The 14,029-nt window shown below is 39.0% G+C and overlaps 1 protein-coding gene across 1 annotated transcript; it reads left to right on the top strand.

Annotated features, from left to right (window-relative positions):
- The first annotated feature begins 4,229 nt into the window (after window positions 1-4,229).
- gda (guanine deaminase) lies at window positions 4,230-13,190 on the top strand. The gene is made up of 14 exons (XM_085367209.1): window positions 4,230-4,394; window positions 4,914-5,002; window positions 5,181-5,352; window positions 5,560-5,647; window positions 7,415-7,520; window positions 8,495-8,522; window positions 8,615-8,722; window positions 8,923-9,030; window positions 9,131-9,228; window positions 9,348-9,415; window positions 9,900-10,046; window positions 10,224-10,342; window positions 10,445-10,472; window positions 11,599-13,190. The coding sequence occupies exons 1-14, from the start codon at window positions 4,266-4,268 to the stop codon at window positions 11,661-11,663; spliced, it is 1,353 nt and encodes a 450-aa protein (XP_085223335.1). The 5' UTR covers window positions 4,230-4,265; the 3' UTR covers window positions 11,664-13,190.
- Window positions 13,191-14,029: the final 839 nt, after the last annotated feature.

Below are 14,029 nucleotides of genomic sequence, written 5' to 3'. Positions count from 1 at the left end.
ACCATCTGTTTCAAGGTTGAACATGTTATGCGTTCAGAGATGTCCTTCTGCATACCTCAGGTTGTAATAAATTGTTATTTGTTGCCTTCCTATCTGATTGGTTTTGCAGGAAAATCCCAGCAGATCAGTAGTTTCTGGAACACTCAGACCAGCCTATCTGTGACCAACAACCATGCCATGTTCAGAGTCGCTTAAATCGACGTTCTTTCCGTTTCTAATGCTCGGTTTGAACGTCAGCAAGTTGTCTTGACCACGTCTACATGCCTAACTGAGTTGGTGTAATGTGATTGGCTGGGTAGATATTTGTCTTAACGAGTGGTTGCATTAACAAAAAGGCTCGTAAGTTTGTTTGATGAGAACTGTTACACATACACTCATTTTGTTTCTGTAGTGTGAAATCTTTAAGCCGACTTTCCGTTACTGAATAACCTGGAGTTACTTGACAGCAGGTCTTTTTGTGCGTGCTGGCATCATCTAAAATTAACATGTGTTGTAATTTATCATGTGGGCTTCATACATTTAAAAGCACGTGGTGATGTTTCAAATACTAATTCCTCATTAAAAAATGAGTCATTGTAATAAAGGAGAAGAGTGGGTGACCACATCACTGGGCTCCAAGGGTTCCCTGGAAAATTTGTGTCACATGCCTTTGTTCTGCTTATATACTCATGACTGAGAATTAAAAAAAAAAAAAAAAAGCCTAATTTGATGCTGACACATAATTTTTTCCAACTAAAGAGCTTCCAGAAATACATTAATAACTGGATGAGGTAACAGCATCATCATGAGATCCTGGGTCGCTCAGACCCAGGACCCTGACACATGTTATTATAATTGTCTTGCAAATTATAAATAGAAATCTATAGTTTAGCAAAATATTTTTGATATTATTACTAATATATTACCTACTTTTACTTTTTATTTACCTTATTAATGCTTTATAATTTTCAATGACCAGTTGCTTATTACCTTGGTATTGAGAAAACAGTAGTAAATGTTTAATGGGAGCAAAGCCTCTACAGCCTTTGTCAAACATGGGCAAACTACAGTGGAAAAGAGTAACGGGTCATATCCTATATTATTTAAACCACATTTTTTGTATGTTTATATATAAAAGAAGGGATAGTTCAGATACTTTCGTGCATAATAAAGAACACATAGATCCACTTTTTAATCCTCTGCGTTACGGATGTGGTCAGAAGCTTGCATCCACCCATCATAGGCATGAAAGTCATGGTATGTTGTCCAGATGAGACAAAGATTTAACTGTCTGGCCACAATGACAAAAGAAATGTTTGGAGCCGTAAAGGTGAGGCTTTCAAACGTAAAAATACTGTACCAGCTGTCAAGCATGGTGGTAGTAGTGTCATGCTCCTGGGCCGTTTTGGTATCGGCTGTACCGTATGTTGCACAAAGTGAATTGAATAATGAAGGAGGAGGACAGTGACCCCAAGCACACGTCAAGCTTGGTTTTGAAAATGGATAAAGCAGGCTAACATTAAACTTCTGGAATGGCCTTCCCAAAGTCTCGAACTCAACTCTATTGAAAAAGTATGGACTATGCCTAAAAGCTGAGTCTGTGCCAGGAAACCAACCAATTTAAATGTACTCTGTCAAGAGGAGTGATCAAGTCTTCAACCAGAATTATGCCAGATATTTATTGATGGCTACCAAAAAGCATCTAGGTGAGATGCAACTTACTAAATGACGTTTGACCAAATATTTGTGGGGATGTATGTATAATTGAGCCTGTATGTGTACTTTTGAAAATCTATAATAAATTCAAGTTTGTGCCAGGAGTTCTTGGTAAAAAAAAAAAAAGGAAAAAAAAGTATGTTGTAGATCATTCCACCCTGGAAAGGGAACAGTAATGATGAATGCCTGTAAACATCTGACCAGAGCTGTGGGTTGATTGGGGTGGCTACAGCTCAGGTAGACCAGGTCATTCTACTGATGAAGGTTAGTGGTTCGATCCTTGGCTCCTCCTGTCTCCATGCCAAGTATCCTTGGGCAAGATACTAACTCCAAGTTGCTGATTGTTGGGAAGCACTAAAAGCTTAGAAGAAAGTGATTGGGTGAATGCGACATGTTGTACAGTATAGAGCGCTTTGAGTACTCCAGGAGAGTAGAAAAGCGCTATATAAGAATCAATCCATTTACCATTGATAGTTCTGTTTCTGGGGTCATCAAATGTATCTAATTAATACAACTTTTGTATTTGTCGGAAATTATAGGCTGTATTTTTTCAAATGAAAGACTAATTTTAAAGACTGTTTCACCTCTGATTGCTTATACAGGGAGTGCAGAATTATTAGGCAAGTTGTATTTTTGAGGAATAATTTTATTATTGAACAACAACCATGTTCTCAATGAACCCAAAAAACTCATTAATATCAAAGCTGAATGTTTTTGGAAGTAGTTTTTAGTTTGTTTTTACTTTTAGCTATTTTAGGGGGATATCTGTGTGTGCAGGTGACTATTACTGTGCATAATTATTAGGCAACTTAACAAAAAACAAATATATACCCATTTCAATTATTTATTTTTACCAGTGAAACCAATATAACATCTCCACATTCACAAATATACATTTCTGACATTCAAAAACAAAACAAAAACAAATCAGCGACCAATATAGCCACCTTTCTTTGCAAGGACACTCAAAAGCCTGCCATCCATGGATTCTGTCAGTGTTTTGATCTGTTCACCATCAATATTGCGTGCAGCAGCAACCACAGCCTCCCAGACACTGTTCAGAGAGGTGTACTGTTTTCCCTCCTTGTAAATCTCACATTTGATGATGGACCACAGGTTCTCAATGGGGTTCAGATCAGGTGAACAAGGTGGCCATGTCATTAGTTTTTCTTCTTTTATACCCTTTCTTGCCAGCCACGCTGTGGAGTACTTGGACGCGTGTGATGGAGCATTGTCCTGCATGAAAATCATGTTTTTCTTGAAGGATGCAGACTTCTTCCTGTACCACTGCTTGAAGAAGGTGTCTTCCAGAAACTGGCAGTAGGACTGGGAGTTGAGCTTGACTCCATCCTCAACCCGAAAAGGCCCCACAAGCTCATCTTTGATGATACCAGCCCAAACCAGTACTCCACTTGCTGGCGTCTGAGTCGGACTGGAGCTCTCTGCCCTTTACCAATCCAGCCACGGGCCCATCCATCTGGCCCATCAAGACTCACTCTCATTTCATCAGTCCATAAAACCTTAGAAAAATCAGTCTTGAGATATTTCTTGGCCCAGTCTTGACGTTTCAGCTTGTGTGTCTTGTTCAGTGGTGGTCGTCTTTCAGCCTTTCTTACCTTGGCCATGTCTCTGAGTATTGCACACCTTGTGCTTTTGGGCACTCCAGTGATGTTGCAGCTCTGAAATATGGCCAAACTGGTGGCAAGTGGCATCTTGGCAGCTGCACGCTTGACTTTTCTCAGTTCATGGGCAGTTATTTGGCGCCTTGGTTTTTCCACACGCTTCTTGCGACCCTGTTGACTATTTTGAATGAAACGCTTGATTGTTCGATGATCACGCTTCAGAAGCTTTGCAATTTTGAGACTGCTGCATCCCTCTGCAAGATATCTCACTATTTTTGACTTTTCTGAGCCTGTCAAGTCCTTCTTTTGACCCATTTTGCCAAAGGAAAGGACGTTGCCTAATAATTATGCACACCTGATATAGGGTGTTGATGTCATTAGACCACACCCCTTCTCATTACAGAGATGCACATCACCTAATATGCTTAATTGGTGGTAGGCTTTCGAGCCTATACAGCTTGGAGTAAGACAACATGCATGAAGAGGATGATGTGGACAAAATACTCATTTGCCTAATAATTCTGCACTCCCTGTATATATGCTTACGTCTAAATTTGCGCAAAAGAAACGACGGAAAGTGCGAGCTTTTTCTGTCTTTTGCGCTGATTTCTGAGTGGTCATGTTTCTTTTTAGAAACCTTGACCACTACAAAGTTTACTATTCAGCAGAAAGCATTGACTCGTGGATAACTTTGATACTTTGCATTACGCACCTCATACTAAGCCAGGATAACAAAGGCAAAACATGAAATTCATCCTTAAGCTTATCAGATCACACGTTACAAGTGTTATAACATATAGACGGGACGATCCCGACATGCACACCCTGTCCTCTCATTGGCTGCTCAAGACCTCTGCCGTCAGGTGGTGTTTGGCACTGGCAGAGGACAAATACCCGACTCGATCCCGCTGTATCTCACTGCTGCACCGCGACTTACATGGAGAAGAAATGGCGAACTCCGACCGAGCCGACACTGCAATAGCCTTCGTCTACAGGGGCACGTTTGTCCACTCGACTCAGCAAACGGCGCTACAGATCCTGAAAGATGCGCTCCTGGGAGTGGATGCACAGGGAAAGGTTTGTGGAATTCCAGAATACATTGTTTGCGTTTTACATTTGATAAATATCTTGATGACTATTTTTAACTGACAAAGGGGTAAATCAGGCTTCAGGGCGTAAATCTGGTATAACAGGCTAGGCTATTTTAATTTTCTCATATAATTAGCTGTTGCTGAGCAACTTTGGCAGTATGGCAAACAGTAAACCCCCTGGTACAGAACACTTTATATTATAAATAGACGCCTACAGTGCACCTGCCTGATTACAACGTGTCTAATAAAAAAAAAAGATATATAACTTTTAATATGAATTTTTTTTAATCCATAATAGATTCTGGTCTCGGTTGTTGTGGACAAAGGAATATGTTTGTAAACTGTTGATGAAAATACATTTTAAGCAAACGTATTAAAAATATACAGCTGTCTATTTTCTTCCAAAGCCTCCCCCTAAGCTCTCAGTTCTCTCAGCTTGCTTAATTACAAACACCTTTCTGCATGTATGCTTTTAACCCCGGTCTAATTTACATTCTGCGGTCAGATTGCTTTTATTAGGGAAGGCAAGGAGTTAGAAAAACTGTCCCAGACCTTTGGATTCAAAACATCTGACATCACTCAGCTGGCACAACAGTAAGTTTATTATATAATCTTGATGTCATTATAGTAAATCAGAGCTTGTTTGCATTATATTGTCACACATATAGATATAAAGAAAATGGATGGATAGATGGATGCTCATCTTGTATTGGAAGAAAGTGATTTCTTTCATATGTCATAAAGCAGTTTTTTTTGGCTTGCTTCATTCTAGTGAGTTCTTCATGCCAGGACTTGTAGATACCCACATCCATGCATCACAGTACAGCTACGCTGGCACCGCATTGGACATGCCGTTACTGCAGTGGCTTAATGCTTACACCTTTCCTGTGGAGTCATGCTTCAAGGACTTGGAGTTCGCCCGCAAGGTCTACACTCAAATAGTGGTGAGTTTGCCAACATCAAGAGACAAGTGACTTTGGACACTTATTTCTTGATGTGAAACTTTGAACATTTGCATCAGTTCAAAGTTGTTGATTAAAGACATTCAACAAGCCAAAAAAGAAATCGGATTGTGACTCAGCCTGTGAGTTAAGGGTCTCAGAAGTGTTGATTTGGTCTTAATCCTGTGATATGATCCCTGTGCTTTACAGAGAAGAACTCTGAGAAATGGAACAACGACTGCATGCTACTTTGCTACGATTCACACTGAAGCTTCTCTTTTGCTGGGCCAGATTGCAAGTAAGATGTCTTATACTAAAACACATGCACAAACACACACTTTGAGCTGAATGTTTATTTTGAAGCATTACAGTAGGCCTCTTAATTCTTTAAATGTATATCACATTTGTTTTTTATGTGTAATAAGCTACGATGATATTTTTAAATTTTCCATAATTTAAGATGACAAGATAAGGAAGCGGACTTTACTGAAGGCTGTGCTAATAATATAAAAGTGCCTAAAAATCATCAGAATACTAGTTTGTCTCACTTCTTTACAATCATCATCATGTGCAGTATGTTATGATGCTTTGACTCAGACTCAGTTATTTAATTTTTTTCTTGCCTTTCTTCACTCTAACGATATGTTTCATAAACACTGCAGAGAAATGGTCCTTCACCTTTATACCCTAGCTTTATCTTGTTCCTGTCATATTATATAACACTGAACACACACGCACATGAATTTGTAATGATGTAACCCCAACGCATCAAACCCTGTTATTGGCAACTTTACAGAGTCATTTTGTGCAATCAGGGGCATTGAACTCTTAACTTTGAACTCTGAACTGTTGAACAGAGGCATGTGCTTGTGTATAGGCTAGTTGGAGTATTTCCAAACCATACATTTAACATGAGAAAAGCTTAAGAATATACTTGCAACAAACCAATTTGTTCAGTCCAGGTTCAAGCTCGGATACAGCGATATAGTTTTTCCGACAGATCAGACACAAAATGTTTTATCATAGCTGGACCACATAATTTTAGAGTTATGAAACCACACCTGACAACAGAGGTGTAGATCTGAGATTTGTAGTGACTAGCCTATCAAGCTACACCCTAAAGCATGCCACAATGTGTAATATTGTTCTCCGTAATTGAGAGGGCCATTTATTAAAAGAACATCATGTTCTGTTGTATGGGCTTGAAACTTGTGATCGAGAACATAAACAAACTAGGCAAATGTTTACTGAGGTCATATATCAAGTGAGCAGTAGCGTCATCATCCCATAGAAGTCATTCACTTCACTTTACAGGGGGAAATAGAAATTTTTCCATCTTATATACACAGATAATAAACAAGCAAAGACGAGACACACCTAGAAAGCTTAAATCACGTGTGGGCATGTCCATGGATGAAAAATAATGCAGCTGTCTAACGATGGGATGTAAAAGAAAGTGCAGTTTTTCAACCGTCTTACATCCTAACTTCTGTAACCTGATCACCTGAGGATTTTACAGCACAATAATCTGTTTAACAAAGCATTTTTTAATGGTTGCAAACAGTACATCTCTGGGATAAACTCAGCCTGGTAGCAGGAGTATTCCTAATTATTTCACTTAGCTGCCTCCGTATCAGGCCTCTGGTGTCGTGCTAACTGAACGACTGACCTAAACTATCTTTAGTCCTATCAAAACAAAAAGCCATATTATTGCAAGCGGTGCTGCTGAACTTGTTTAGCACTAAAATGCACTAACTTCCACATTACACAATATTTATTTAGAAAATGGCTCTGCGTGCATTTATATCAGATGACTGGCATAAGGAGTTAGAACAAGATTTTACTCTGACATGTGTAGGGCCTTTCAAGGACACACAGGTGACATTACGGAGGCTGTTTATTATATGTGAGCATCGCAACTGCACAAATACTCTTCATTTAACATGAGTTGACAATGACTGAGCTTTGTCCTCAAAAATCTAATTAAATCAAATACTCAGTAACAGCTTTGAAAGGATGAATGTTTACTTATGTTCCTGTTTACTCACTGATGCCTTTCTTGCAGATGACTTTGGACAGCGTGCTTTGGTTGGCAAGGTGTGCATGGACAGGAACGATTGTGTGAAACATTACAAAGAGACCTTGCAGGACTCTCAAGACGAGACCTGTCGGTAGGTATTAGATGCTTAATACCGTAAAGCAGATGTTGTGTTACAATGTTCTTTCAATGTAAAGATATTCCATGACAGAACAGGTTTGGTTACTTTGTAATTATTTAGTCTGGATCGTAAAAGAGGCAGTTAAGCTTTAAGCCTTTATGTCAGAGACCCTGATACAGATTTTTCCAGATTGATGCCAAATGTGTTACAAATTTTTTTTTTTTTTGTGGGAGTTAATCTGATATCATAGACAGACATGTCAACACTATATGGTAAAAAGAAATACTTTTTCAGTAGTGGAAAAGAACAGTGAAGGTATCACCTGTTTGGTTGTAATTGTGGTCAAAAGTCAACATAAACTCATGGGCTTGGCTGCCATGGTCTTTTTTAACTGATTGTTTTCTGTGGTGGAATGATTGTACAGCACACATCTTTGATGAGTGTAAAAGCCAAGAATAGGTTCCAAAAGTTTAGATTTACATGGGATTTTCAGTAATCAACACAGCGTCAAAATATTACATACGGTTTCAAATATATAAATACACTTAGCAAGTTGCACCTCAACCATAGTCTTCTGGCATGATTCTGGCTGAATATTTGACCAACTGGTAGAGTTCCTGTGTTTCCTGCACAAACTCTGCTTTTGAGCGTAGTCCACAAATTCTCAATGGGGTTGAGGTCGGAGCTTTAAGAAAACCAGAACCTTAATGTAAGGGATGCTCCCTTATGGCATAACCTTGAATCTAATTCTACTTAGGATCTTTCCCTGAATTAAAATTTTAAGGTCCCAATTTAACAGAATCACACATGAAAACAAAATATATGACATTAAATCACACAAATATGCCAGTTGTGCTTCAGTACACATGATTACCAGCAGATCTGTTCTCAGCACAAGTTTCAGTTGCAAAAATAGATAATTTTTGATATCAGTAAATGTATCTGCCACAGATAAATAAACTACATTGTTAATTTGCTCTCTGAAGGTTCATTAAAGAGCTTCTGGAGAAAAAGGTAAGATTCTTTAATACAATAAACAGGACTTTTCAAAGATATTAGAAAAAATACGTTTTCTGATAGTCTCTCCTTCCGTCCTCTGAGGGCAGTACCCTTTAGTGAAGCCTGTGGTGACTCCCCGTTTCGCTCCATCCTGCACAGGAGCGTTGCTCGAGCAGCTGGGAGAAATCGCTAAAAATAACAACCTGCACATTCAGGTGAGTCAAACTAGGCTATGTCTGCAGGAGACTTGTATTCCAAAGAGACATTGTAATGTTGGGACGATGAGGTAAAATGCACACATACATGTTTGGCGTAATGCAGCAACTGTGCTGCCACTCAATCTGAATGCTAGAGCTTTTGTCAGAGGTTTTCTTAAGCTATCACTTGAATATCTGATGTGTTTCTTCATTGTCAGAGTCATATCAGTGAAACTCATGAGGAAGTAAAGCTTGTAAAGGAGCTGTTTCCCGAATCAGAGTCTTACACAGATGTCTATCGCAAACACAACCTGCTAACTGACAAGGTTAGTACACTCCTGCCTGCACACGATCGGACATTTTTACACAAAACATTATATAAATACTTACAACCACTGACACTATTAATGATGGGGTGATTCACAGACAGTGATGGCCCACGGGTGCCACCTCAGTGATGAAGAGTTGGCTCTGTTCAGAGAGACTGGAGCCTCTTTGTCCCACTGTCCCAATTCCAACTTTTCGTAAGTACTTTATGGTTTCTAGAACCATATCTGACCAAGAGCCATGAAATAAAGTCTATGAAGTTTTACATAATGAATGAGTTTGATTGTCATCTCTCTCTCTCTCACCATCTATCCAGGTTGTGCAGTGGAGTGTTAAATGTCCGCAACGTCCTGAAACACAAAGTAAAGTTGGGGCTGGGAACAGGTGGGAGAGCAGAGCAAGTGTGAACACAGTTTTAATTTTGCAAACAGACCAATTCACACCATAAGGAAGTCATAAAATGATGTGTGATGATTAAGCTTTTGTAAACTCTGGCCCACACTAGTGCACATTGTTATTAATTAACTAATCTTCAGCAACAATCACTTTAAAGTTTTATTATACAACTGGGAGCTTCAGAATCCAGGTCAGCTTAAAGGTGTGAAGTTAAGCTCAAAGTTGATAAAACTTTTGATTTAATAGATGCTTTTGCTGCAGCACGAAGTGGTGGGGAATAATAAGGAAAAGATCCAGGAATCAGTGATGTCACACACTAACACTAGAATGGTGCCACAGCAAATGTTCAAAACGTTTTTACGATTATAGGGAAAACCTGACAACGCCGTCCTGGAAATCCTGACAAACCAAGTGGCTGCTTTTCATATTTTTTCATTGCCCTGTCCTGTCTGTGTCTGTGGTGCTGTACCAGATGTGGCTGGAGGCTACTCCGCCTCTATGCTCGATGCTGTGAGGAGAGCTCTGGATGCATCTAAAGTCTTGACCATCCAGGACCCAAAATACAAAACACTCAGTTTTGAGGAGGTGTTCAGAATAGCCACACTGGGAGGCAGTCAGGGTAAGCCATTCAAAACTAGAAGTTCTTTAGTAAACATTATGATTAGCACTATTATGATAACAGAAATAGTAATAGGCATGTGCTCAGTAGCTATGTAGTCATATATCTCATCTTTTTGATGAACTAACTGTCCCCACATTAAGAAACTGTTTATTTATTATGCCTGTCTTTCTGTAGCCTTGTCCTTAGATGACCAAACAGGGAACTTTGAAGTTGGCAAAGACTTTGATGCCCTGAGGATTAATGTAGCTGCTGAGGGTGGGCCTATCGATCTCATCCAGGACGAGGAACCAAAGGTTGGTCTAAATTGGTTGAAATGAATGAATTAAAGCAAAACAAACTAACTAAATAAACTCTAATTGGAGTCTCACAATAATCTATAATATCTTGAATTTCAGATTCTTTTGGAAAAATTCTTGAATTTGGGTGAGTGTCACTTTCTTTTTGCTCCAGAAAATCTCAGTTTAATGTGACTTTGATGTGTTACGAGTAGGGATGGGTATCGTTTACGTTTTATCCGATACTGGTGCCAAACCGGTACTTTTGAAACGGTGCCGGTGCTTAAAGAATGGAGAACACAAAATTGGTCCAAAAACCTCTCATGTTCAGCTGTTTTTTTGTTTTTTTTGTTTTTTTTTTGTAAAAAGATAACAATGTGTGCCTTTTCTGCAGCTATGGGGCATATATGGTGTCACTCTTGGCTGGAGGCAGTGCTTAATCAATGGAAAAAACACAAACTTTGTCCAAAAACTTCTCGTGTTTAACTGTTTTCCACTTTTTCTTTGGTCATTTTAGCCTTTTTGGCCAGGGTGAAGGGAGTATCTGCCATCAAACAAGAAGACAGCTGCATGTAGCTATGGTGGTGTTTGCTAGTTCACCTTACGTGCATTAATGTAATAACGTGGTTAGCCTACTCAGCGTAAATTACACACAAACAACATTAAGCTACTCACGCAGAGAAGAACGGCTGCTGCTGCCATCATCATCCATCATCATTTCTGCTACACTGGCAGGGCTAGGGGCCAGGACTCTACTCTTCGGGTTCTCTGGGGATGTTGCAAACTCCGAATCCGATAACAGGCACCACACCCGCAGTAGATGTGCACGGTGTGAGGTCTCGCAGCAAGCTATCAAATACGGCGCATTTCTCGGCTTTAAAAAAAAAACGCTATGCGTCGCCAGGTGTTTCATCGGATTTGAGGAGTTACCTCCTTTGACAGTATCAGCTTAAAGCACTTGTTGCAGGCTGCTGAGTTTGCATATTTTGCTGTGAAGTACAGACAGACTTTGACCGCTTCGCCTTGGGCATTTTTAATCTGTAGCTCTGCTCTAAAAGAACGTACGTACCTGGGCCCGCCTACTATCCTCGGAAACGTAAAATGATTGGCTAGAATCTAAAGTGTTTCACAGCTCAGGAAAAAAAGCACCGAAATGTTCGCTGCTTTTCGGTCTGGTTACTACCGTTTATGTCAGATGGCACCGGATACCGGTACCCATCCCTAGTTACGAGCCATTTGCTTTATGCTTATCTCCCTTTCTTTTTCTGTGTCAGGTGATGATCGTAACATCGTGGAGGTGTTTGTAGCTGGCAGGAGGGTGGTGCCGATCACAGAATAAATACAACTGTACCTGTCTCACAGCCTAAAATACAGGTCCAGGATATCCAACACGACAGAAATCAACCCTGTGCCTGCAAAAGAGACAAAATTGAATTAATCAGAGCATAAAACAGAGACTGTATTTCAATTCACACAAGCCCAGTGGTAACCTGAGCTGGAATACAGTCTGCTGCATGAGTCTTTAAACATAACTGCTACATTGTAAAAAGGAGAATAAGGGATTTAATAACTGAACTTTGCACTTTTTTAGACGGTTGTTGCCAGAAGAGAGCCAGGTGTGTGTCATTTTTGCCTACTACTAATGCACCACCACTCTCTGATTAACAAAGCACTTTTTTAAATCTTCCATTTGTTCACAAAGTCATCATGCTTATTATTTAAACTTCTTCCTTAAATTTTTTTTTTTTTTTTTAAATCCTGGAGAAGTTTTAAATACTAGTTTTCTATTGCGGGTTGATGTTTCAGTGTCACAATTGTCCACGAAGTTTTGTGCTTGTGATTTAAAGATGCTCAGTGTGCCACTGCAGTGCCTGACCCGATTATCTTCAGTGGTTGATGCTCCAATTTTTAATGCTTGTGCAGCTAAAGCATCCTTTGTGATCCAAAAACTGGAGCTGACTCGACTTCTGATTATAAAATACCAAATAGCACATGATTATACAACCCCAATTCCAAAAATCCTCATCCCCTCTTCTTTTAGCAGCAATCCATAAACGTTTAGAAAGTGAGGAGACAGATTTCTGGACTTCTTGAGGAAGAATGTTGTCATATATTGGCCTGAGCATTGTAGCTCCTCAACAGTCCTGGGTCTTCTTTGCTGTATTTTCCATTTCATAATATGCCTGTACTGCAGGCAGGCCACCACCCAGATTCTTCTATTATGAAACCATGCTGTTTCTTTTTAGTACCACTTACCTTTCCAGCCTTTTCTTGTCCTCTGCTCACTGTTTTGAGACGTGCTGCTGATGTCATATTCATAATCAACCAAGATTTATTCATAAAATCGTACATTTTCTCATTTTAAATATTTGATATGTTTTCTGTATTTTATTGTAATTTAAATATGGGTTTTTACATAGAGTCTCATCTTTTTGGGAACTGGGGTTTTGCTGCTTAATAGAAAGCTCTTAACTGAGGTCTTACATTTTAAATTGTGAGACTTTTTCTATACATATATACGATAAAATGAAACATTTCCAAACTTTTTTGTTACTAACTTACCTGGTGGTCATACAAATCCATAGTCAGCTTTAATTCACTGAGAATATTTTCAGTGTGTCAGTGCTGCCAGTTATAGTTCAAACAGACTATGTATAGGTTACTGTAACAGACTTTTTCAGCTGTTAGGGAATGAAGAGAATAATAATTTGAACTTATTGCATAATATGTATTAGCTTTAATACTTGTATTTAAGACAAGTCAAATTTTTTTAACTGCTAATTTTTTATCGCACTGTAATAAAAGTCAAGTCTTGCAAACTTGCTCGTCTTTGATGTGTGACATCATCTGTGATTGAAATAAAGAATGACGCCAAGATTGTATTGATTTCTTTTGATATTTAATTTGCAGTTATCAATTTATTTTTTGTGGAATAAAAAAAATACACACTGGCCCTTCTTTCCAGCAAAACAGGCAGCTTACACATCCTTCAATTAGCAATTTTATACAGTCTGGGAGAGACAGCCTGGAGACATGAAGCTGGCTGTAGTGGCATGTCCTACTGACATCAAGGCTTCTTCTCTTTTTTTTTTTAAAACGTCCCATAAAACAGAAGATGTCACGCTAAAATTCACAGCCACTCGTGGGAGAAAACGGTAGTCGGAACAGTTACAGTATAAAAGCATCATAAAGCACTTTTATCTGAAAAAAAAGTAAACAAAACAAAACAGAAACAGCGTTTTTATTTCACCCATTGTAAACATACAACAAAACAGCAATACAATTAACTTGATGAGGTGGTGTTGTGTTATTTGTGAATGATTTGTTGAAAAGAGCAAAATCTTTCAGCCCATAAACTGAGCAACTTTCTTCAACTGAGCTAATAGCTGCAAGCAAAGTAGCAGAGATGCTCTCACATGCCTACCCTCAAGTTAAAAAAGTTCATGTCTAAAAAAAAAGACTTCTATTCAACTTAGTTTCACTTCATATTTTTCCACTTGGTTGTCTGCACTCCACCCACAGTGGCGCTGTCTAAACATGTGTCTCTAAACCAAATGGAATATTTCCCAGAGTGAGAATGAGTCTGAATAAGACTTTTTTCCTGCTGTGCATGTAAAAGTGACACTTTGGATGGTCCTGATTCTACAGACAGTTTCTCAGGTTTATGTGTGAAAAAGACTTTAGTGATTGTTTTGAACGGTGCAT

The sequence above is a fragment of the Diplotaxodon limnothrissa genome, linkage group LG12, assembly GCF_057381915.1.
Source record: "Diplotaxodon limnothrissa isolate DT_005_m linkage group LG12, D_limnothrissa_male_GT1.1, whole genome shotgun sequence".
Lineage (NCBI taxonomy): Eukaryota > Metazoa > Chordata > Actinopteri > Cichliformes > Cichlidae > Diplotaxodon > Diplotaxodon limnothrissa.
This window is presented reverse-complemented; position numbering and strand designations above follow the sequence as displayed.